At 43.2% G+C, this 24384-nt stretch overlaps 1 protein-coding gene across 2 annotated transcripts in view; it reads left to right on the top strand.

The window, feature by feature from the left end:
* MAU2 (MAU2 sister chromatid cohesion factor) overlaps positions 1–23200 on the top strand; it is a 24500-nt gene extending 1300 nt beyond the window's left edge. The window contains exons 2-19 of one of the 2 annotated variants that reach the window (XM_075611121.1): positions 3074–3091; positions 3766–3831; positions 4563–4658; positions 6079–6173; positions 7711–7759; positions 8526–8681; positions 10539–10685; positions 11364–11454; positions 12684–12787; positions 12881–12958; positions 14128–14193; positions 14903–14986; positions 15749–15798; positions 17880–17957; positions 18405–18516; positions 19090–19180; positions 20485–20612; positions 21792–23200. In XM_075611121.1, the coding sequence (XP_075467236.1) occupies positions 3074–3091; positions 3766–3831; positions 4563–4658; positions 6079–6173; positions 7711–7759; positions 8526–8681; positions 10539–10685; positions 11364–11454; positions 12684–12787; positions 12881–12958; positions 14128–14193; positions 14903–14986; positions 15749–15798; positions 17880–17957; positions 18405–18516; positions 19090–19180; positions 20485–20612; positions 21792–21866 (1584 nt within the window). In that variant the 3' untranslated portion in view covers positions 21867–23200. The remainder of the gene's footprint in view (positions 1–3073; positions 3092–3765; positions 3832–4562; positions 4659–6078; positions 6174–7710; positions 7760–8525; positions 8682–10538; positions 10686–11363; positions 11455–12683; positions 12788–12880; positions 12959–14127; positions 14194–14902; positions 14987–15748; positions 15799–17879; positions 17958–18404; positions 18517–19089; positions 19181–20484; positions 20613–21791) is intronic. The other variant, XM_075611122.1, reaches the window with a different exon arrangement.
* The last annotated feature ends 1184 nt before the right edge of the window (positions 23201–24384 follow it).

Raw genomic sequence — 24384 nt, 5'->3', positions numbered from 1 at the left:
TGTTATCCTCTTAACATTCGTGATCACCTTGTTTACATCCAAGGGATTAATAATGCTGCAGACACACAAAATTACCCTGAATTATGTATATTCCGGTAATGTCAAATTTGGCCCGTCTGATTTTCTTTGTCATAGTTGCTAGCAATGCGTGGTAAAGTAATGCAGTGCTTGCAGCCCTGACCGTGAATTTGGAAGGAAATATATTCCTTTATTTTACATTTATTTGCCATACACAGTCCCTGTCACAACAGAAGATTTCTTTTAAAGTGACTCCATCAAATGTGATGTTTTTACCATCTAGTAGCATGGTAACTTTATTTTTTTCACAAGACATTTACTGCTGTTATGCTTGGTGTTGAAGGACAATAATGCATTACAAGTGACAGTGACAGCCCACATTGAATTCAAATATATCTATATTTATTGTTGTCGCTACTTGTGTTTCATGGAGACAATTTGCAGTGTTTTGCTTACTGTGAAATGACCACGATGAATCATTCTGCCTATGACTCAAGCCTGGTGTGATTGTAGGATGCAGGTTAAGTACTGACAGTATGAGACACTTCGCTTTTTTTTTTTTTTTTTTTTTTTTTTTTTTTTTATATCAAGCGGAGTTGCAGGCCCCTCTGGCAGCGAAGGGGTTGCATAGGAAATTACAAGTTAAATCCCTCCCACAACATTTAAATGTACTGCCGGATGAGCATGCGTGGCCTCTATGCCTCTTACCTTGTCTCTGGTGGCTTCTGGCAACACGTCGCCATGGCAACGTGGTGTTCAAATGGCAATGTGCCATGGAAAGACAACGTCACATGATGCCGGAGAGCAGGCAGGGTGGCGCAGACAAAGTTTGCGCACCCCTACCTTAACGCACACAAAGGTTGGAAACCATTGCATTAGACATATCATCATCACCTGACACTTTGCAGCTTCCTAAAAATGTAATTTTAGTAACAAGTTATAGCGGTTCTGTAACCTATGGCTTCCTTCCTAACATTGTTACATGGTAACAAGTCTCATGTGGCTTTGTATTTTGCCTGAGTGCAGGGGTCTTGAAATAGTTTGCCATGGAGATCATATCACAAAGAAATTATGCATATTGGGGACCAGTTTTGTAGAACAAATTTTGCAATTAAAAGAAAAATGATAACGTTTTTCAAATGCATCTATTTGTGACGTTTTTATTATCACATGTTAAAGTTTGTGTTGGAAAAAGTGTGCTAAATTGCTAAAGGAACTGGTTTTAAGAGCCCTGCTCCAGTGCTTTATTTAACTTTCATATACTCTCATCTCTTCTTTATAAAACCGATTTCATTTTGTCCCCAAATTATTGCTGCTGACTGATGTAGTTTGAAAACTACTTTTGAAAGCGACACTCTGTGCTGGTCAGCATTTTTTATTTACATTTGAAATACGATGTGTCCGGAAGGATAAAATGGAGCGCGCTCTGCAGTCTAAATGTTACCATGGTAACCTCAGAGGCTTCTAGAAGTTAAGAAAGTCATGATTATTCTGTTTAAAAAAAAAAAAAAAAAGTAAGGTCAAGATACGAACATTGCGTTAATCTCAAATAGGGTTTTGGGGGGATTGCTGCTTTAATTTTGCACATGTCTTGGCTTTGGGAGATCCCGGTCAGTGTTAGATTCTAGCACTGCCCTCCCTGTGTGTCATTTTCAATAAAATTGTAGGGTTATTGGAGCAAGATTGAGCTCATCAGGAATGGGACGAGAACATGTGATTTGCTTTCCTTGAGCACATCATCAGCGGTGTGGAGTGCGAAACGCGTTGTTAGACTCCTTGCATTTAGGACATTTGCTGATGGTGTTATTGCATTCTTGCTGCCATTTGGACCAGTGTTTCTCAATCAGGGGGCCGGGCTACATTGGTGTACCGCGATTCTCTGCCAAGGGTGGTGCTCCCCCGGGGGAGAGGCTCAGCCAGCTGCTCAGTGGATGCATCCCTTGCTGTCTGGAGACAGACCTTGATCCGCCTGTCTTCTCTGAGCACGGAGCAGAGGAGAGGTGATGCGGATTGCAGTCTCTAGGTAGCGTGAGATGCACGTGCTGTGCAGCTACCATGTTTTAGGTGTGTCAGAGATGAGGGTGAAGGAGGTCTGATAATCAGGGGTGCCCCAAGATTTTACAAATCCTCGGGTGTTGGAGATTGAGAATCTCTGCTTTAGACCTTGCCTACGTTGAATCTGTTACCATTATTCCTGTGACTATCACTTCGTTGTTAAGGCTTTTTTTCCCCCTCTCAATATCCTTTTAGCATTATTTCATTTGTTCTCCTCCTTTAATTGTCCAGTTTTGTTTTTGTAACACACCGTTTTACTGCTAGACAGGGCTGCAATGTATTGCAGTGCAGGGAGTTGCTGGCCCTATTGGCAGTGTAATGGTTAAAGCAGCAATCCCACCAACATAAATGAAGTTGCAGCATAAGATGATCATAATTCGGGTTCTAGTATGCATTTTTTGCAGAGCTTTCACCTGTTTATGTCACTGGCATCAGTCGTTACCATGGTTAGTAACGTTTTCATTTGTTGATGGCAGCGACCATTTTTACTGGCCGGTTGGCAAATCTTCAGCGACTGACATCTCTAGAAAGCAACTGCACAATTTACCAGGTGGGACACTTCTTAAAACATCAGTCAAAGAACAAAAAACAAAAATGTTTAGAGGGGATTTTAAGTAAAACTACAAGGTTCAACAAAATCCGGTCGCTTCTTGTTCTCTTACAGTGCACCTCTGTCTGGAACAACCTACCAGAGACCCTCAAAGCTGCCTCCAGTTTAAGTTCTTTCAAGACTTCAGCTGTCTCACCTTAGTCTGTAATTTTTAAATATGCCCATAACATATATTATCTCTAACTGTCCATGAAATGTCTAAATATAATGCGTAACGATGTATTGTCGTAACTCGGTGCCCAGGACATACTTGAAAATGAGAGGTAACTTTCGGTGTGTTACTGGAAAAACATTTTTATCATTTAAAAAAAATAACATTTGAATTTATCCCAAACAGCATGCAGTTTTGTTGTACTTTATAGTTAATCTATTTTTTGGTTTGTTTTTCAGTGGTTAATATCGCAACAAGTATCCTTTTCCTTTGTGGATTTACCAGAGAAGCAGAATTTAACGGTGGTTAAGAAGCACTGGGCCCAACTAGTCTGCTCATTCTCCTGTGTTGTAAAACTTCAGCTCCTATTTGATCACTGGCTTTCTTTCATATTTAAGTTAGCCTTATGTCTAGCCCAAGCATCTTTTGAATCCCGTTACTGAATTGGCCTCTACCACCTCTGTTGGGAGGCTATTTCATGAATCCACTACCCTTTCTCTGAAGTACTCCTTCACATTTCCCTCTAGCCTCCCACCCTCCACTGAACAGTAACGTGTAAGCTTTTTCTGAAGACCACCATTAGATTTTAAGAAATCCAGAACTTCTGGGTTTGTGAGGTCCTTGTACCCCTTTCCTGTGACTTTGTAAAATTCTATTCGTGTTGGATAAACCAACATTTGCAGCACTGAATGGGAGAGTTGTATTGGCGCACCGACATATTTGTTAGTGCTATGCTCTGTCATGTGAGAAGTTTGTTGGGGAAGTTTAACATGTGAAGTTTGCTGTCAATGAACAACTTGTTAATACCCTTGCTGACTTCTGGACACTTTCCAGTAGTGCTGATCTATAAGGCAACACCTTTTTTGGCGTAGGAACCTGTCCCACTCTCTCCACCTCCTACAATTGACTTCCTTAATGCACCAACCCCCAGATTGCACAGTTTGAAGATGTCAAGTTTGAAGCCGCAAGCCTTTTGTCCGAGTTATATTGTCAAGAGGTGAGTTATGATTTGGAGATTGAGAGGTGTGTGTGGTGTGTAAAAATGAAAAAATAAGTAACCCACCCTTATTCCAACGCCCAGGTGCTGCTAATGGGCATTAGTAAGGGGTTGGCTGTAATACTACTGGTAATTATGATAGCTAATATTTATATAGAGCATTCCCGTTCATTTATGCAGCTATCTCTGAGTTGCTATCTTGGAGACACCAACTCCTAGAGAGGACAGCGCTGAAAAGGGGCACTGTTAGTCTCCCACCTGTAAGTTGGCAATATCAGAATATGCTGGTTGAGCATAGTTTTCTAAGACTGCCATAAAACTCACACATTTCTGTATTGATTGGCAAGACCCATGTTTACTAAGTAGTGCTATGCCATGAGACACCTTAGGGCCCTTTAACAAGAACGAACTGGAAGGTGTCTTATGGCATAGCACAGATAAGTAAATATGGGCCCAAGTCTTGAACCTCCAGCCTGACACTGTGGCCTAGAATTCAGGACCCTTCGTGTGTTAGTGGGCAATGGCCAACATAGGGCCGGGGTATCTGTGTTGTTTATGGGCTGCTGTGTCTGAAGTAAGTTTGTACCTTGGTTCTGGCACTAATTTAATAGTCTTTTTTGATATTGAATATTGGCCTCGGGAATATGTTGGTGACATACATTGTAGTGATGTGTAAAAAAATAGATTGCCCTGTTTCAGTTTCAAGCTCTCACTGTAAATATTTCTTGCAGAATTCTGTGGATGCTGCCAAGCCCCTTCTGCGGAAGGCGATTCAGATCTCCCAGCAGACGCCGTACTGGCACTGCAGGCTGCTTTTCCAACTAGCAGTGAGTGTTGCCTCGAGAATTAGATATCTGTGCACCCACTCACCTTGTGTACCTCTGCAAGCAAAGGAATATAAAGTCAAAGCTTTGCAGTGGGGAGGAGGGATGGGGTCCTGATTTACATATACTGACTTTCCAGGAATTAAAGGGTTAGTCATTAGCCATTGCGATGATACATTTAAAGATGTAAGGAGAAGATATTAACGATCTTTCTTGTTGCTTTAAGGTGTGTGTGTGTGTGTGTGTGTGTGTGTGTCAGTCAAAAATGTATGAAACTTAGGAGCTAGACGTTTGTTGGAGAGTGTTGAACAGGGAGGTGGGCGCACTCAATGAATTTGTTAAGCAGGTCGATGTTTGAGGGAAGGTTATTGATCAAGGAGAAGTTTTTTGGGGTGGGTAGGGGGGGGTGGCGGTTTAAGTTTAGTTCCATGGTGGGCAAGGGGGTTAATGAGGCAGTCCTAGGACGGACAAGGGGTTAATGAGAGGAAGTCCCAGGAGGAGGTAGGCATTGAGGTGTATACTTGTTGCAGCTGCTGCAGGTGGTATCACAGAGCTGCCATACACTCCCTTCCTAACTCTCTTCCTGTTGCTCTGTGGCGGACAGAAGCATGGCCGGACAATCAGGGAAGCGTGTCTGGCACTGCTCAGAGAGAGAGACACACCTTCCTTCCACTGTGCAACTCTGTCAGCCAGAATATTTAGCAGAGCTCTAGTCGCCTGGTATTTTTCCATGATATTATATATATACAGATATATATATATATATATATATATCTATATATATATATATATATAGATATATATATAGATAGATAGATAGATTTATATATATATCTCTATATATATATCTATCAAATGGAAATATAACTGTATGCTCATTTGCAGGTCTGCAACCCCGCCTTTCCCCATTATCACACAGCACTTCCACTGCAGCAAGGGATTCTGGGAAATGACATGCAAATGAGCACACAGTGCCACTTTTTGCTTCAAAACCATTTTAAACATGGTTATATCTATATATATATATAGATATATATATATATATATCTATATATATATATATCTATATATCTCTCACACTCACCCACACACACACATACACACACACACCCGGTACAAGTCACGCCGGCTTCAGGGGGCCTGGCTGATACCTAAACAGGTCACTCAACAACCCAGGGCCTAGATAAACAGTTGGTCCTGGGCCCTGGGAAACTGTCGGCGGGTCTGTGTATAAAATATATAACACAAACACACCAGCTCATCTTATTCTTATCACTAAGCAAAAAGCTCAGAAAAGTCAGGATGCAGAGCCAGTCTGACTTAGTGTAAATAAAAAATCCTAAACAAAGCGAAACCAAGCAGGAAACACACTTGGTTTTCAACAGTTACCATATAGTTCTTTTTCTGTCTTTTTTTCTTGTAGCAACTGCACACTCTTGAGAAGGACTTGGTGTCAGCATGTGATCTGTTGGGAGTCGGGGCAGAGTATGCTCGGGTGGTGGGGTCTGAATATACCAGGTACCAAAAAACTTACCCTGATCATTAAACCTGACCCCTTAGGGCAAGATAGTTGTTATACCCGGGTTTTCCATTATGGACTGCTAGCCTCTAAGGTGCCGGTCTGATGAAGTGTAGTTGCTGATCGATAGTGACGATCACACTTTAGTGAGAGATCCCGAGGATGCTCCAGCTGCTAAATTTGCTAACCCAGGATTTATGACCCACTACCTAAAATGATGCGCTTGCTCATATATTTCTCAATGATTACATTCGTTAAAGTATGTATGAATCTGCTTAGAAATTAAAATAACCTCTATTCTACTAAATGTCACGCGTTACTTTTATAATGGTGCAATTGGATCTTTCTACTTTAAATGTAGGACAAAATCTTTCGTCAGCTATGTGTTAAAATTGCATCATAACTTGTTTTCCCTTGGGAGCCTTCTGTATTCAAGGCCTCCCTTTTGAGAAACCCTTCCATTTGCTAATTAGCAGTACTCCGAATAATTGCTCGGAGGATAAGTGCTGCAACAAGAATTAAAGGAAAATGAATCTTTGGTCGAAGAGCATACAATTAAATCCCTTTTTCTGTGTCACTTTCAGATAGTTGTGGGCCGACTATTCTGTTGGTAAAATGACTTAACAGATGTAGAGATTTAGTGGCGTGGTGTTAATGGCGAGTGTAATTAATCGTCAGAATTAGCAGCATCAGTAATCTAGCTCTATTTGTGTGCAATTGCTGCAATGTATAATACCTGCGGGTTCTCTTCTGCTTTTGCTAAGGCCCGGTATGGCTCGCAGGCCATCTCCCGAATAACTTCTTTAATAAAAAAAGGAGAATATAAATGTAAACTACTACACAAAAAATAGAAACGGGGAACTTGCCTTTGAGTTTTTACAGGGCCATTTAACATAGCAAGTAAAACAAGTTATCCGTGTATTTGTCATCTTTAAAAGGATTAAATCCCCCTTAATTGTATTGTACAAATGATGAATACATATCGCTACTGATTACAAATACAAAAAGGATGGCATAATTACTTTGCGTTCAAAGTGGTGGCGAAGGAGGACGATTTATTTGTGGCCCTGACGGTCTCATCAAAATAGATTAGATAAAGATTGTAAATACCCCCAAACATGTGTTTGCCATGGAAATGTCAAAGCAGCTATCACAAAATTATTATATTTTTTCAGGATCGAACTGTGGCTAAACCATGTTTTTTAGCTGCGGGAACCAGCAGGTTGCCTATATACTTACTGGTTTAGTTGCCAGTGTTTCAGCTCTCGTAAAAGCAAATAAAATAGTTGCCAAATCTTGGAGGATCCCCCGGGTCAAATTCCGTAGAAAGAAAATATTCGGCAGTAATGCTGTAAAAGTTTGTGCCACCTGTATCTTGTATATGGACGTATTGCCAAACTGCATTAGTTCCTTCCATCTGTGTGGCACGGTCGTGTTTTTATATTCCGTACCAGTGCAGGCATTTAGGGGAATGGTGAGGACAGGGCCGATATCAGAGTATCCCATGGTGGTTTGGATTAGGCATCGCTAGCGTAGTCATTTGTGTTTTTATTTCAGAGCGTTGTTTCTGCTGAGCAAAGGGATGGTAAGTTTGTCTGTATTTGTTCTATAATGTTGTGTGACAAAACCAAGCCACGTAAAAAGATCTTTAGTTGTACACCAATTTTAATCCTATCTCTGCCAGTGGGACCTGTTAACATCCGAGTTACCAGGGAGCCTAAAGTGACCTCCTTTGATGGGGATTGAATCTTTCCGAGTAACCATTTTACTTGTTTGTATCTTGTGATAAATTAAATTTTTCCTTTTCTCCGGGAACACTGAGTTCAAGGAGAATAGCTACTGGTGTTTGTCTGAATGACTAATGATGGCTTCGGACTTGCTTTGTAAGGCAAAAATAACAATTTACCTATGCATTTGAGGGCCGACTGTTTTATCAGCAAGATACAGTAGATAGATTGGATATTAGATTGTAACACCCCCCCTCCCGCCCCTGCTCCCCCTTAAAAAATCTCCAAAGCTTATGTTTGCCATGGGAATGTAAAGGTTTCTTTTTTTTAATTATTATTATTATACTTGCCCAGTTTTTTTAAGATGTCAATCGACTCTGTTTAACCTATTAAACATGTCACTGTCCTTAGTTTACTTTCATTCTAGGAGGTATTGACTCTTTAAATGAAATACATGTCCACGTGAAATCCTCCTTCTGCCTGGTCTGCAGTTGCAGGTAGAGTTTGGTACCAGCGGCGCTGTGGGAGATAGATCCTGTAGAGCGGTCACTGGGTTGGGCATCAGGTTTTCTAACTACAAAAGCTCCCGGACTAACCGCATGGCTCCTCATGTCTTTGTTTCAGCTCCTCCTGATGGAGAGGAAGCTACAGGAAGTGCACCCTCTGCTCACGCTGTGCGGACAGATTGTGGAGAACTGGCAAGGAAACCCCATCCAGAAGGAGTCCCTCCGTGTCTTCTTCCTGGTGCTGCAGGTGACACATTATCTGGATGCAGGACAGGTACGCTTGAGGTTTCACTTATGTTTAAAGGGACAGTCCCACACAGTGGGTCAAAGAAAAATTTTTAAACTTGCCAATGTGATGGGGACGGGTAGATTTTTTTTTTTTCCTCCGGGAACACTGGATTCAAGCAAATCGGCTATTTGTGTTTATCCTTTTGACCAGAGGTTGCACGTACACGCCTATAAATCATGCTTGGCAACCCTTTAAATTCGCCCCATGCATATTTGTACACAAGGGGCTAATTTCCGTGTAGGATGAGACACTGCATGCTTACGCCCCTTGCAGTCATCCTTCTGCTCTCCAAAGTCGGGACCCACAGTGCATTGAGTAGCGCTCAACAATTCATTCTGGTGGTGTGATCTCGGAGAGAGCAGAGCGGTGACTGACTGACCACAGCTTCTGTGTGTGAGTCTGTGCGTATGTATACACAGCGAAAGGAAACATGAAAAGTGCCGCAAATCCAGCTGGAGAGTACATCAAAGATAAATAATATTTGTAAGAGTGGTGGTAAGTTTGAAAGTGAGTGAATTCTAGTAAGATTCTAGTTACTAGATAATAAACATAAATACAAAGAATAGATCGACTATGCGCACAGTGAAAAGATACAACAATACACACTACTTTTGAGTACAAGTGACTCAAATGTTTGAATATGCAGTGATACAACCAAACTAAAAAATTAGTAAAATTATGGAAACATAATGTTGAAATCCAATGTACTTCTGTAGAAGACAAGTGCTGTCAAGGTAAAAGGAGACTTCAAGCAGCATATTAGAAGATGAAACACATCCAGGAGAGATTTCCAAAACAAGAAGTGCACGCTCCATAGTGTAAAAAATAAATATCTATCGATATTTATCTATATCATTATTATTTTAATACATAATGGAAGGGTAAGATATGCACTAACAAGAAAAGTATTGCAGGATCAAATCTGTCACCAGCCGGTATGGCTCCGTAAAAGATCGGAAGTCCAAATGATTCCAAACTGTGCAGATGGATAACCGGATCGCGTGGAACCAACCTGAGAGTGCTGGCTGGCAACAAATAGAGTTCCAGAGAAGGAGTAACAGGAGCTGGGAGAAAAGAGAGCTGAAATGTCAAAATCTCGTGCTTGCAGCCTGCTCAATGCAGCTTTTCTCAACTGTTGATTCGATGACGTCACTAACGTGCCCGTCTGAATATATACATTTCTATAATATATCTACGTATCTTGGTATAAAAATAATCCTAATTTGTTTGAGTGTTTTTATTCCCTAGAATAAACTCTTGTGCGACCTGTCTGGGACCAATGATGACATCATGATTATTTCTCTTATTACCAAATGACATTAGATCCAGATTTTAAAACCCTTCCCAAAGCTTTTGTCTACCATAGAAACATTAGAAAATGGGTTACCTCGGGGTGATGCGTTTTTTTTTTTTTTAAACCAAACTCCATCTAATTAAGTATTTTTAAACGCCCGTAGATTTTATATTTTGATATAAAAGACATTGATTACCCAGTTTAACGCCCTTAACATGTAACTGCAATAAATACTTTGGTACTAGGAGAAATTACCCCTTTAATGCATCTTCTGCTGCCCCACTGGCTGCAAAGGGTTCAAGGGATTTACTAAGCGGGGCTGTGTTCACCTTCCGGCACCACAACAACACACTTTATGGCCCATTCACTTCAATGGACCATATGGTATTTTCCGGCGCTGGAAGGTGTCTTATGGCATAGCACTGCTTAGCTACTATGGGCTTACATTTTTAATGGACCAACTCGAGAGTTCACTGTAATAGCACACTAGTGTTAGAACTCACAAGTCTTCTCTCCTAGTGTACTACTGCTTGTGATTGTTTCTGCAGGTAAAGAGCGTCAAGCCATGTCTAAAACAGCTGCAGCAGTGCATCCAAACCATTTCAACTCTCCACGATGACGAGATCCTACCCAGCAACCCAGCAGACCTGTTTCACTGGCTGCCCAAGGAGCACATGTGTGTTTTGGTTTACCTGGTAAGGCTTTGATTGAACAACGACTTTGCTACCAGGCCTGTACGAATGGGGTGCTGAAGTATAAGGGCAGCATCTTAGTGCCTTTCTTGGTAAAAGAGCAAAAGCACAGAGTGCATATGGGGTTTGCAGTAACCTCTTGGCAGGGGTCCTGCAAAAGTAGTCTGCTATGTGTGGGTGACCCTTCTGGTATCTGACATAATAATTGCGCTTCACAGTTGGGGGGAAAAGGGGGTTTAGAGCAGTGTTTGCCCTTGAAGATGGCCACTCGGGAGTAGATGTTGGATGCCATGGATTTAGTTCTCTGACAGCTTCCTGTTCGTTATTGGCTGAAGTAATATTGTCACTGCCCTGGAAGTGGGAAAACCTGTTGAATTTCCTCGTGCCCTTGGTCAAGTCACTTTATCTCCCTGAGCCTCAGGAACCAAAATTAGATTGTAAGTTCTTCTGGGCAGGGACATGTTGTATCTGCAAAATGGTATTTTATGTATAGCGTTGTGTAATAAACAAAGTTGTTAAAAATGGCCAAATTATTCCAACAATTATAATTTTGCTTTATGTAGCATTTCTTTATTTTTTCATTGATTTTGTGCAATTTTCTTGTTTTCCTTGCCACATTATAAATGAGGTGTTTGAATGATTTCCTCATGCCGCGACTTTCACTGTTGTGTTCATCGGCAGGTGACCGTCATGCACTCGATGCAGGCCGGATACTTGGAGAAAGCCCAGAAATACACAGACAAGGCACTCATGCAGCTAGAGAAGCTCAAGAGTAAGTGTTGCAGAAGATGCTGCATCTGAAGGGCCTGTGTTTAGGTTTTTAGGGCACAGCGACGGTAAATGCCGGCGTTCCCCAGTGTGTCTGAAGCTGCAGACACCTATTTATCTAATTGAGCTGCCAGGGGGGCACAGGCGCACAATGGATTCCTCAAACAAAGACGTGAGATGTGATATTCTTGATACGTGGAGATAGTATGAGTTTGCGTTATTCTAAGAACCTCTTGAATCCTTTTTATACCCTTAGGAGCCTGGCTCATATGGGGGCAGTGTTGATCAATCAAGAGTTTGCTTTACCCATAGCCCATCCAGTTTTTATCAGAGAACCAATAAAGATAATGCGAGGGGGTGACAGGGCAATGCCAGGGCAAACTCCTCTTCTGCACGCACTGATATTGCACAGCATGGAGCAACCAGAGGAAATAAAACCCCTCCCAAGTCTCAACTCACTATTTATAAATCAATTAAAAAAAATTGTTTTGGAAATACTTATAGGTATCCAACTTCGGTAAAAAAAATAAAATCACCCAGTTATTACTCCTTAAACCTGTTACTGCTATTAGTACAATTTTGGTTGTAGGTGTTTCGATTCTTGCCTATTGGTAATTACTAGTGTGTGTGCCCAGGTCACTACGGAATAATCCAAAAAGCAATATAAATAATGGCTCGACGATTAAAAATTCAAGTAGAATTTGCTCGGGTGTAAATATTTTAGTGCGTTAAAAAGCAGTTCGCTGTGGACAGATGCAAAGGAATCGCTTTTCTATACTACTCATCGCTACATAATTTGGCGGATCTAGTCATTCATATTAACCATACCCCTGTTATATACCAACTTTTCCTGTTCAAAAGAATGTCTATAACTTGCACAGTCTCAATACACATCAGCTACTGGTCCTGACCTTGAGTTACAGACATCAGAGGGCACTCTTGTACCAGCCTTACCTTACGGGTTTCCCAGTCCAATGTTCTACTGAAGTACGTCAACATGAATTAGGGGTGAGGGCAGCAGAATCAGAAGCGTCGGCTCTTTATCAAGCAACTATCATTACATTACTTAACTGTAATCAATTAGGCGGAGGCATATGATTTCATTACATAGACACCGATATAGTCTGGTGCTTCTTCAACTCTCCTATCCACAAGAGGAACTGCCCCTTTAATTCAGGTGATGAAGTCTGAACTGGTGCCATTTGTTTATAGCCCTGATTGTTACCGTTTCAGTGCTGGATAGCAGCCCCATCCTGTCGTCCTTCCAAGTCATCTTGCTGGAGCATATAATCATGTGTCGATTGGTCACAGGACACAAAGCGACAGCCCTACAAGAGGTTTGTGATGAACAGGAGGTGAAGCGCGTGCTTTAGGGCTTACTGGTGACCAGTGGGACATTTAACAGTGCTGTCTGTGCTCTTATGTCCTAGATTTCCCAAGTCTGCCAGCTGTGCCAGCAGTCACCCCGACTGTTTTCTAACCATGCAGCACAGCTCCACACATTACTGGTAAGTACTGAGCCCACACTGCTTCCTAGGATATCTGGAAAGTGCATACATTTTATTTTCCTGATATTAAACCCCAACACGGAGCAGGTTTAATTATACGACATTACTGCAATATTAACAGGTGTGCTAAATCTCAGGATTTGTTTAATAGGTTTGCCAATATAGGCCACAAAGCCCAATTGAAAAGACCATTGAGATCTAGAAGCGATATAGATCTATATTGGGATTCAGCTACTAAGCCCTTGACATGTAAAACACAGACCAGGGGCCGCATGCAGGTGTTGCGGAAATGTTGCTGGCGTGGATCGTAGCGTCTCCCATCTCCCTCGGTAACTTAATGACCGTGCACTCACATATACTGCTCCTCTCCTGTGCTAATCACTAGTTCAGTGTAAGAAGTGGAGTGGGACAGTGCTCCCACCGCGCCCGCATTAGGAAGATAAACACACAGAGAGAGAGAGAGAGAGAGAGGGGATAAGCTCCCACCCACGGCTGCAATGTCCCTTCTACCTGTGCACTAGATCTATATAATGTGTGTCCTTTTTGGTGGCTATGGGGCATTCCCGTGGAAGTAAATGCTGTTGCTTACCACTGTACTAAGCAGTACAAATGGCAACTCTATAGGAATTCCCACAAAAGAGGCTTTACCCCCGTTTGGTCGCCAGAGGGGCGAGTGACGCATTGCTGAGTTTAATATTTACTGGCCAGTTTTGCAAGTAGTTTTTGTGATTTATGGTGGAAAAGAAAGGATGAAGAAAAGACAAAGGCACTTTGTAAAGGAAAAGTGTTTTCGGAATTAGCACTTTTGGAATTGAACTTCCACTGTGAGTCTAGTAATGTCTCCTGCCAGAATCCATATATGCTTTCACCATGTACTCGCTAAACTGGTTTAAGCAATGCAAATTTACCAGCGATGCCTGTCCCATGTAAATGTATTGGTGACACATTCACTTGATAGGAATGGTTTTATCATTATTTCTAGGCCTGCATCATATTAGTATGTAATGTGTTTTAGCCCATTTGGCAGCAGAATGGTTTCAGAAGAGCAATGCACTGTCTCATCTGGTACATATGGGTTAACCATTTGGCTGCCAGAGGGACCTTCAATGCATTGCCACACAATGATTTTTAAAAGAAATATTCTACTTAACCACTTGTGTCCTTCACAGGGCCTGTACTGCATCTCCGTCAACTGCATGGACAATGCGGAAGCACAGTTTACAACTGCTTTACGGGTGAGGTTACAATTGCTTGTCATATCGAAGTCATTAGCAGGGCTCCAATAATCCCCTGATCCAATCACCCGTGGCACATAGCATGAAGACAGTATCTGCAGAAGAGCCACATCAGAGGCATAAGCTGCCCATCACCACCAATCGCTGCTTTGCTTGGCAAAGTTGTGACTTGCTTGGCACTTCTTCTCCAACGCGGTTCTTCACACGCGGTCTTCCCCCCCTCCCGAAAAATGGATAGGGGTCAATTGTAAGGAATGGGTGTAGGTGAAGTACCTTTTTCGGGCCCTGATTATTGGAACTATGGGGCATTTCTCATTTGTGTGACTATCAGCAGACAGCCACTTAGTTCAGCGATTCTCAGACCTCTCCTTGGGGGACCTCCAGCCACATTTTTTAGCATTAACCATGCATTTGAATCCTCAGGTAAATGCACCTGGCTTCTGATTGATGGGTCGTCTCAAAAAACTTGACTTGGCTCATAACAATTGGTTTAACTCCACCAGGTTGCACTTGGTTAACACCTGTCAGTGAGGGGATTAAGGATGTGTTTTTTTATTTTTTATCTATGCAGTAAGAATCATATAAATTATTTTTGCAATTGGTGTTACCCCCCCCTATTTATTAGCTGTGTGTTGTGTCCCTAGTTTCCGGTGCAGTGTCATCCGTTTTTGGACTGCACTCTTATGGCAGCCTGTGTGTGTCTTTGTAGCTCACTACTCACCAGGAGCTGTGGACATTTATCGTGACAAATCTTGCAAGCGTTTACATCAGAGAAGGAAACAGACACCAGGAGGTGAGCAGATTCTTTAATGTTTAAAGGCAGCGATGGGTTTAGCAGGCTAAAAGTAGGTAATTGGCTTCGTATTTTAAAATAAGTTTTATTCTGTGTTTTGTTTGAAAGCGAGGTAATCTGATTTTTAAAGCCGATTGTACTGCCCTTATCTCTGCCGTATACTTAATCCTGTCACCTTTGCTACATGGTCCTGTTAGGAGGCGATCCTTGTGTAAATCTGATTACATTATCATTGTGCTGGAGCAGATCATATTGACAGTCACAACCCACATAAAGTCAGTTAACCTACTAAACATTGGTTCTTTAGTACTGGAAGAAAAGAGGAGATGGGGTGACAGAGGAGCACGACAGTGACTGAAATATTTGTGTCTGCATTGGCTTCTACATGCCTGAAAGCACATATTTCCCAGTACAGATGTCATTCATGTTTACATCTTTCACTGAAAGCAGCAGTTTACGCTGCCCAACCTCGTTACGTAGGGTAGTACAGCATGGCAGATATAATCTAATGAAGCCTTAGTTCCAGTCTGATGCTGTCATTGCCCTCACTTGGGAAGGAAGAGCCACTGCACATGGGTGCTGAGACACAGCATGGATTCTGGATAGGAAATCCCCCTGATGCGACAGATAATTAGAGTTGCTTTTTGGGTGGAATTGTACCTTTTTATAAAAACAAACTGTTCAATAAAGCTATTAAAGTGTTCACTTCTACATTTTCTTTGTCATTTCTAACCTGGTTTCCTTTCATTTCCTTTAATCAAGCTTTATAGTTTATTAGAAAGAATAAACCCAGACCACAATTTCCCAGTGAGGTAAGCATCGTTTGCTGTTGCTCATATGAAAATGTAAGCCGGATTTAACAAAAAAAAAATAATAATAAAAAAAAAATATATATATATATACCGTATTTCCTCGATTGTAAGACGCCATCGATTGTAAGACGCACCATCTATTTGGCCCTTAAAATAAAGGAAAATTACTTTTTCACTTACCATGTTTCAGGAGAGGTCCCATGTCAGCGGAGGATGAAGCGGGCGGTGGTGGCAGGAGAGGTCCCATGTCAGCAGATGGTTGAAGATGGACAGTGTGCGGCGGCAGGACAGGTCTCAAGTCTGCAGGTGAATGAAGATAAGACAGCGGGCGTGCGGTGGCGGCAGGAGATCATAATAGCCGCTGAGCAAGAGCAGAGCGGCATAGGGGAACGACTGGGGAGGAGCGCACTGTAACCGGAAGTCAGACACTGGTCAACTTCCGGTGTTACAGTTTGTACCTCCCCAGTCGTTTCCCAATGCCGCTTTTCTCAGCTCTCCTGCTATTATGATCTCCTGCGGCGCTGCCACCGCATGCACGCCGTCTTATCTTCATTCACCTGCAGACTTGGCACCTTTCCTGCCGCCGCCGCACTCCCGGCGCTGTCCATCTTCAACCATCTGCAGACGTGGGACCTCTTCTGCCGCCGCCTGCTTCGTCCTCCGCTGATATGGGACCTCTCCTGAAACATGGTAAGTGAAAGAGGGGGTTAGTACTGTAGGCACTTTTTTTTTCTTTTAATTTTTTTAATACATCGATTCTAAGACGCACCCCGATTTCAGACATGTGAAAATCGGAAAAAAGGTGCGTCTTAGAATCGAGGAAATAGGGTATATGTGTGTATATATGAAAAAATGAAGGGCAGTTGGCACACTGTCCCTGATGAAGGTCACTGTTTGATGACCGAAACGTTGGATGCAGTGCCATGTATTATTATTGAATACAATACTTCTGGATTTCCCTGGCTGTGTGCTGTCTCGTTTTTCCTGGTCTTCCATCTGGTAAAATTTATCTGTGTATATGTGTGTATATATATATATTATCTCTCTCTATCTCTCTCTCTATCTCTCTATATCTCTATATCATTGGCCGTATATGCACCGGATGTAACACCTAGGGATACAATCTTGGGACGTACAGAGTGTAGTTTGTGGGATTTAATAGTGATTAGGTAGATCAGGGGTAGCCAACTCAGCCACTGATTGAGCCACCTGCGCTGAAGCAGGGATATCCTGAAAACCTAGCCTGTTGGTGGCCCTTAAGGACTGGAGTTGGCCACACCTGGCTTAAATGGTAAAGTTGCAGGGTGGGGCAGTGGAATAAACACAGCCTGGTGATAGGAGAGTGGGTGAAATTTTTCGGTTAACATTTTGAAATTCAAAAAAACCCACCAAATTTGTCCTGGAAACTCCTCGCTTAGAGCTTTATGTACATACATACATACATACATACATACATACATACATACATACATACATACATACATACATACATACATACATACATACATACATACATACGCCGAGACGGAACAACTTCCCCAGGGCTGGTTGATCCCAGAAGTGTGAACTGGACCGACTGGGCATCCTGCCTAATGTATGGGTTCGGCCGCCTTGCTGGTCCCTCCTATGGGCTCTCTGGTACACAGGAGCCCTACCCCACAACTCTTCCACCCCCCCCCCCCCTCCCTCAACAACTCTCCAGCACCCCCCTAATTTCCCCCTGCTTAACTCTTGTGTCCAGGTGTTTTGGTAGCGATGGCTCACAGGCCCCTTACTTTATACACTAAAGCTTGTTGATTTTTCAGGTGAGTGTTCCTTAAATCATGTCATCTTTGTTTTCGTCACTTAGTTCAAACCCATTTACTAGAACATATACCATACTCGAGTGCTAAGCCTGCCCCTCTCCTTTTAGGGAAGGGATGCTGGAAATAAATATCCCAGTTTATAGATCAGTACCAATATTGGTAACATGCACCTACCTTTGCAGTAGATCCTAGCGCAGGTCTCAAACTATTAACTTCTGACTCGCCCAAATGCGCGTGTCCGTGTTCCCTCTGATCAGTGCTCTGCTTTCCTTCCAGCTCTCACTGCCTCCGAGCCGCAGCCTTCTACATCCGCGGGCTTTTCTCTTTCTTCCAAGGCAGATACAACGAAGCAAAGTGAGTGCCAAGCGATGCGTTCACACTACAGTACTGCAGGGTTAGTGAGTTGTGGTAACGACCAGGGCGGTTTTCTGTGGAACTCACAAGAACGGCGTTCAAGCACCTTCATTGAATTTTAAGCATCAACAAGAATCCTGATCAGTTGATTCTTAAATGATCAAGGATGATGAATTCCTAACTGAAATCTGGAATATTTCGAATTGTTTAGGTATCAGCTCACTTTTTGTCCTACAAAATACCACTTGTACTTGGGGCCTTCAAATGTTTGAAAATGGTAGCAACGGTGTAAAAGGTTTTCAATGTATTACAACTGTGCTTAGAGGGACTAAATTAAAACGGAAGCTGAAACCTTGTTCATCTCAGAGGCGCTCTGGTACTGGTTGTAAGAATCCCCGCTCCCCCCCGTGTTCTGATTTCACACCCCTGTTTCTGTGCCTCTTGCAGGCGATTTCTGAGGGAAACCTTGAAAATGTCCAACGCCGAGGATCTGAACCGGCTGACGGCCTGCTCGCTGGTGCTTCTGGGTCACATCTTCTACGTGCTGGGAAATCACAGGGTAAGAATTCGCCAGTATTGTGTGTGTGTGTGTGTGTGTGTGTGTGTGTGTGTGTGTGTGTGTGTGTGTATCTATCTCTATCTCGCCAACCGTTTGTGTAGTGCTTCACAGAACAGACCATAATGAGTTATAATACAGTATGAAGCATACCAAATATAATATTACACAGTAGAGCGCAGACTCTGAAGAGCTTACGGTGTAGGGAAGGATGTGACACACACACAGATGTCATGTATCTGCCCCTATGAAAGCACTTACTCATTTAAGTGCTATAGAATCCGACAGAGCTGACCGCTCCAGCGCAAAAAGGGGCTACATGCGTACAAAAATATTCCTACTTCAGACTATTCGCTTTGCATTCAGCCACTCGCCTCTAATGTGAAGCATGAATACATCTTGTACTCTGAGGCCTCGGCTCCGAATGCTGTGAAGCGGCTTCTCCATGCTGGGTAAGATCGGCTCTAGTCACAGGAACAGGACTGACATTCTGTCCTGCCCGGGGAAGCGACTTCACAGCATGTCGAAATAAGGTTCTGAACTCCCATTTTTAAGTAACGCTACTTTCCTCACCAGGAGAGCAACAACATGGTTGTACCTGCCATGCAGCTGGCAAGCAAGATCCCAGACATGTCTGTGCAGCTCTGGTCCTCTGCTCTGCTGAGAGGTAAGGCCAGTCCTTGAGGGGATTGGTTACTTTAATGTACGTGTGTGCGGTGTCTCCTCTTAATGCTGACTTCTAATGGTGTTGGTACACAGATCGATGTACATTTTTATTAAGCTTTAGGTATGCAACAGAAGTAGGTTCTTCCTCAGTCCATTAGAGGCCATTGTAGACGCGCAACCTGTGTTGGTAACCAAACACTATAAGAGGCACTGAAATATATACAAATATTTTATTTTAAATGGCCTGCCAGTCATCTCGCCAATTAAATTTCTCACCCAACATTATTTGATTCCCCCCTTCCCCTCAATTGTAATTTTTTTCCATAAATTCAGGTTTTTGTTATTTGATTTTTACTTATTGAAGCAACTGCCCCCTATACTTAAAAGCAAGAGTGCTCATCTCCAGTCCTCAAGACCCCCCAACAGGTCAGGTTTTAAGGCTATCCCTGCTTCAGCACTGGTGGCTCAGTCTTAACTGAGCCCCCGAGCCACCTTTGCTGAATCAGGGATATCCTTAACCTGACCTGTTGGGGGGTGTCTTGAGGACTGGAGATGAGCATCCCTGCTTTAATGAATCAACCGCTGCATATCAGTTACCCCCCCACCCACCGAACAATTTATAGTATCACCCAACACACATCGGTTTGCCCTCATAATGATTGCAGAGACACTTTCTGACCGTGTCGGAGGCTGGAGAATGAGGAGCGGGGCTGCCGAATCCAACTTGATTCTGTAGATAGCAAGGTTATGATGTACCTGGTTAAAATATTGGGATAATTTCGCAGGCACTGTGTTTTTAATATAAAAAATTCTGCTGAGTTCCCCAACCCCTGTGTTAGGGTGTTTTACAGTATCCTTGGTGTATGTTGCAGTTTCTGTTTGAAGAAGTGGAAATACTGGGGTCTGAGGCAGGGGCGCTCAACTCCAGTCCTCAAGCCCCCCCAACATGTCAGGTTTTCAGGATATCCCAGCTGCAGTACAGGTGTCTCAATCAGAGGCTCAGTCGAAGGCTGACCTGTTCGGAGGGGGTGGGGGGTGGGCTTGAGGGTTAGTTGAGCACCCCTTGTCTAGGGTATTTTAATATATTAAACACACAGATTGTATTACTACACAGAAGGGGCACAATGACAAATCAGTGTGTGTACGTGTCCTAGGCAGAAATTGAACTTGCAAGTTTCTGATCTCAAGGCCACAATCTTATCCATAATGCCACACTTCCCCTGGTAGAAAAAAATCAAATGAGTATCCGATCCTGTGTCTTTTTCACATTTTTTCCTTAAAGCTGCTGTTGCCCTTTCTGTGCAGATCTGAACAAAGCCTGCGGGAACACGATTGATGCCCACGAAGCAGCTCAGATGCACCAGAACTTCTCCCAACAGCTCCTCCAGGATCACATTGAAGCCTGCAGTCTTCCAGAACACAACCTCATCACGGTGCGTGATGCCCGGGCAGCTTTCCTGTGTTATCCCTTCAATGCCAGAGATGCTAGTGCAAATGTGTTATTGGCCCCTCTGGAAAGAAAGGGATTAAGCATAGGGGCTGTCTAAAACCATTTAATTATGTCACCTTCCATTGGGTTAGCTCTTTTGAACACTTCTGCCATAAAGGGACATCCCCTCCAAGGACCAACGTGGACTAGTTCCACTGACATGTTTTCTAGGGGTTTCATCTAGGTAACTGATGGTTATTTATTTATTTTTTTACCCAAATCCGACACCTATAAGAATTTTTTTTTATTTGTTAGTTAGTCTTGGAAGGGGTGTGGTTTCCTCTGGCTGCTCCCTTGTGTGTGATATCACCGTGTGATCAGCAAAAGTGTGTACAGCCACAGTCCCCTCTCTCCACACATCTTTATTCTCTGATAGGGACAGGGTGGGGGGATAAGGGGAAAGAACTTTGGAGTAGCAAACACATTCCCATTCAGTGACCCTGTAGAAACAAAGCTGACTGACCATATGGGATTGCCACTTTAACCCCTCTGGTGACAGAAATGCTTGCAGCACATATCACAGGGGTGGCCAACTCTAGTCCACAAGGGTTACCAACAGGTCAGGTTTTCCGTATATCCCTGCTGCAGCACAGGTGGCTTTGTTCCACTGAGCCACCTGTGCTTAAGCAAGGAGATCCTAAAAGCCTGACCTGTAGGTGGCCCTTGAGGACTGGAGTTGGCCACCCCTACATTGGACCAACTTGTTATGACCCTTAGAATCTCAATGTAGTCCATATTATGAGAGTAGAGGAACAGAGAAAGTGACTTCACTGATGTGTTCCCTTGAGTCAACATTGAGGACTCAAGGGCCTACTGGACTGAAGTTGGCCACCCCTGCAATAGGGTGTGAGGTTTCACAGTGGAAGGGAGAATTGGCAGATTGCTTTGCCGAGTACTTCCTATCTGCCATCACTTTCAATGTTTATTTACTGAAGCGGCCAATGCCGACAGACTTAGTCAGGAATTCATTTCCAAATAAATGACTGTATATGTGTCCTTGCATGTCAAAAGTGACAGACAATGTTGATGCTTCATATAGTGACAATGCTCTAGGAGAGCACTTTGCGTTGCAGGCGCCTCTACCTGTATGAATCACTCAATGAATTCTTTGTTCCTCTTGCAGTGGACGGATGGATCACCCCCTGTACAGTTTCAGGCTCAGAACGGACCCACCACCAGCCTGGCCAGCCTCTTATGAAAGCAGAAACCAGGGGAAATCTTAAGACTGTTTCTCCAGTGTGCTCCCCTAGAAAACCTCCCGCTGAATACAGCACCACAAAGTGTCTTTTAAAGCAAGAAGGAAGATCAGTCAGTTTTTCCCCCTCCCTGCCCATTGCATCTTTTCAACGCCACGGTTGGAAATCGGCAAAGGATGGTGTCATCGCGTTTAGCCGCGCACCTCTCAGCCCTGGAAGCAAAGGGATATTATATTACAAACACTGTATCCCACCCAGACATGGGAGGAATGGAAAGACCCATACTGTAACCCGCAGGATTTAAAGGAATTTCCAGGGGGGATCTACAGAGACTCTGGAGGGAGGAGCACTATACGCAAGAGATGGAGCTTCCCTGCTTTAAGATTCAAACGCCAGCTCATGCATGTGGAAATTCCTCCCATGTGCGGAAGCCACTGATACCCTGGTGTGCGTTTAAAGGGGCGTGCGTGGCCCCTTCAGCTCGGAAGCGGTTCATGAAAGTGGCAGTCTTGTTTGTTTTTTCACCTAATAGTTCACGTATCCGAGAAGGGCATTTTTTTTAGCTGCTTTTATATCCATAAATATATATGTGTATATATATGTATATTACTTAAATTTATCAATGTTTAGACTCCTCTGTGCATACAGAAATATGGTTTGGTTAGGAATTGTATTCTTTCAGTGCAATGCAGGGCCCTGTGCTGAAAATCAGTGAATAATGTTAGTGGGGGGGGGGCTTCTGATCCTTCCCAAGATTCGGATATGGTGTTTCTTAGGTCAGAGCGAGGCCTCTCTAAGTCGCATGTGAAGTACATTACATGCGGCAGGTTTCATTTAACCTCTGCGCTGCCAGCACCAAGCAATGCGCTGCAGCCATCTCTGGCAAGGAATTGGTTAAAGGTGCAGTCCCACTTTGGATCAAAAAGAACTAAAGACAGTGATATATTTAGTAGGTTAACAGATGGGGATTGATACCTTTTATTTAAAATTACCAGCAAGTGTAAGTATTTTTAATTTTTTTTTTTCCTTGTAATTTATCATGAAATTGTTTGTAAATATTATAACCTGAAGACTTTTTAATGCCCTTATCTCGGCCCAATCCGATGCCTTTCCTTAACTGGGTGCCTGGGTGATCGTGTGCAGGAATGTGATTGCATTAATATTGGGGCAGAGCAAACAAGGCCATTTGACCGTGGGTAAGGGAAGACGAAGGAACATTTTCACTCTCAAAAAAGTGCCTATTCTTGTCTGATCATTGAATTTTTTGTCATTTAATGGTTAAACCAGGGGTGGCCAACTCTAGTCCTCAAGCGCCACCAACAGGTCAGGTTTTCAGGATATCCCTGTTTCAGGACAGGTGGCTCAGTCAAAATTGAACCACCTGTGCTGAAGCAGGGATATCCTGAAAACATGACATGTTGGTGGCCCTTGAGGACTGGAGTTGGCCACCCCATGGTTAGACGATTAAACATATAACTGCGTTGAAATCACTTTAATACTATAGGACTGCATGTTAAAATGACCCCTAATAGCAGCGGATTTTAAGGAAGAAATACCTTGCAATGTTTTTTTGTTTGCAAAAACAAGATCACTCTTAAGCCTTTGCTCTGCTGGACCGTCTGAGTGCAAAGGTTTTAAAAATATTCAACATTTGTTTTTTGTTTTCAATTACCTTTATTTTTCTTTGCGTTTTCCCTAGAAAATCCTACCAAAATCCACTTCATTTTTTTTCTCCTGGCAGTAAGGCCGAGTCACTGCTGGCGCTGAGCGGGCGGCGCTTGGAGCGGTTACGTGTGTGTGTGCGCGCGCAAGTTCCGACTCACGCGATGCATGCGCGGGCACACACGCTCGGCGCTTTTGTAAATAAAATTTTTAAACTTTCCCGCTTGCTCAGATAGCCTGCAATTGCGCCCCCCTCCTCTCCTCCCCCCGCGCTTGCGCAAGTTGCAGGACACCCGGCATGAGAGCCAGCGGGGACTCGGCCTAATACATAAATTAACAGGAACTGAAAAAGCACGAACCGGTTCTGTGAATCTGGAGCGCCCGCAGTGCATTGTGGGGGGCCTCTGGCAGCAGACAGGTTGGGTTGCATGAGATTTTGCAGTCCTACTTCAGACCAAAGTGATCAAACGGCAGGGATCTGTTTAATGGGTTAGATCTTTACTGTTTGACTTTTACGGAAATCAGACCAATAATATTAAAATCATTTGAAAGACTCTTCTGCCTTTTAGTTTGCTTCCTGCATGTTAAGTAGCCCCTTCTTTTTCATCCCTGTCCTTACGGGACCTGTGACTGGGCATGCATAGATCTGATCACATCAGAAGAGGGAATGAAACTGATAATGGCTCCCCCCCCCCATCGCATCCGCTGCAGTAATTAGAGGGGCGTAAAAACGGATTCACTTGTCTGTCTCCCGTTAAACCGATGATTGGCATTCATTTACTTGTCCCCAAGGGGGCAGCAGCTTCACTACAGCAGTGCAGCCGCTTCCAGGCAGTTGAGCAGCACGGCCATGGAATT

This window comes from Ascaphus truei, chromosome 8 (assembly GCF_040206685.1).
Source record: "Ascaphus truei isolate aAscTru1 chromosome 8, aAscTru1.hap1, whole genome shotgun sequence".
NCBI classification, from domain to species: domain Eukaryota; kingdom Metazoa; phylum Chordata; class Amphibia; order Anura; family Ascaphidae; genus Ascaphus; species Ascaphus truei.
Note: the sequence above shows the minus strand (reverse complement) of the source record. Positions and strands in the feature narration are given on the sequence as shown.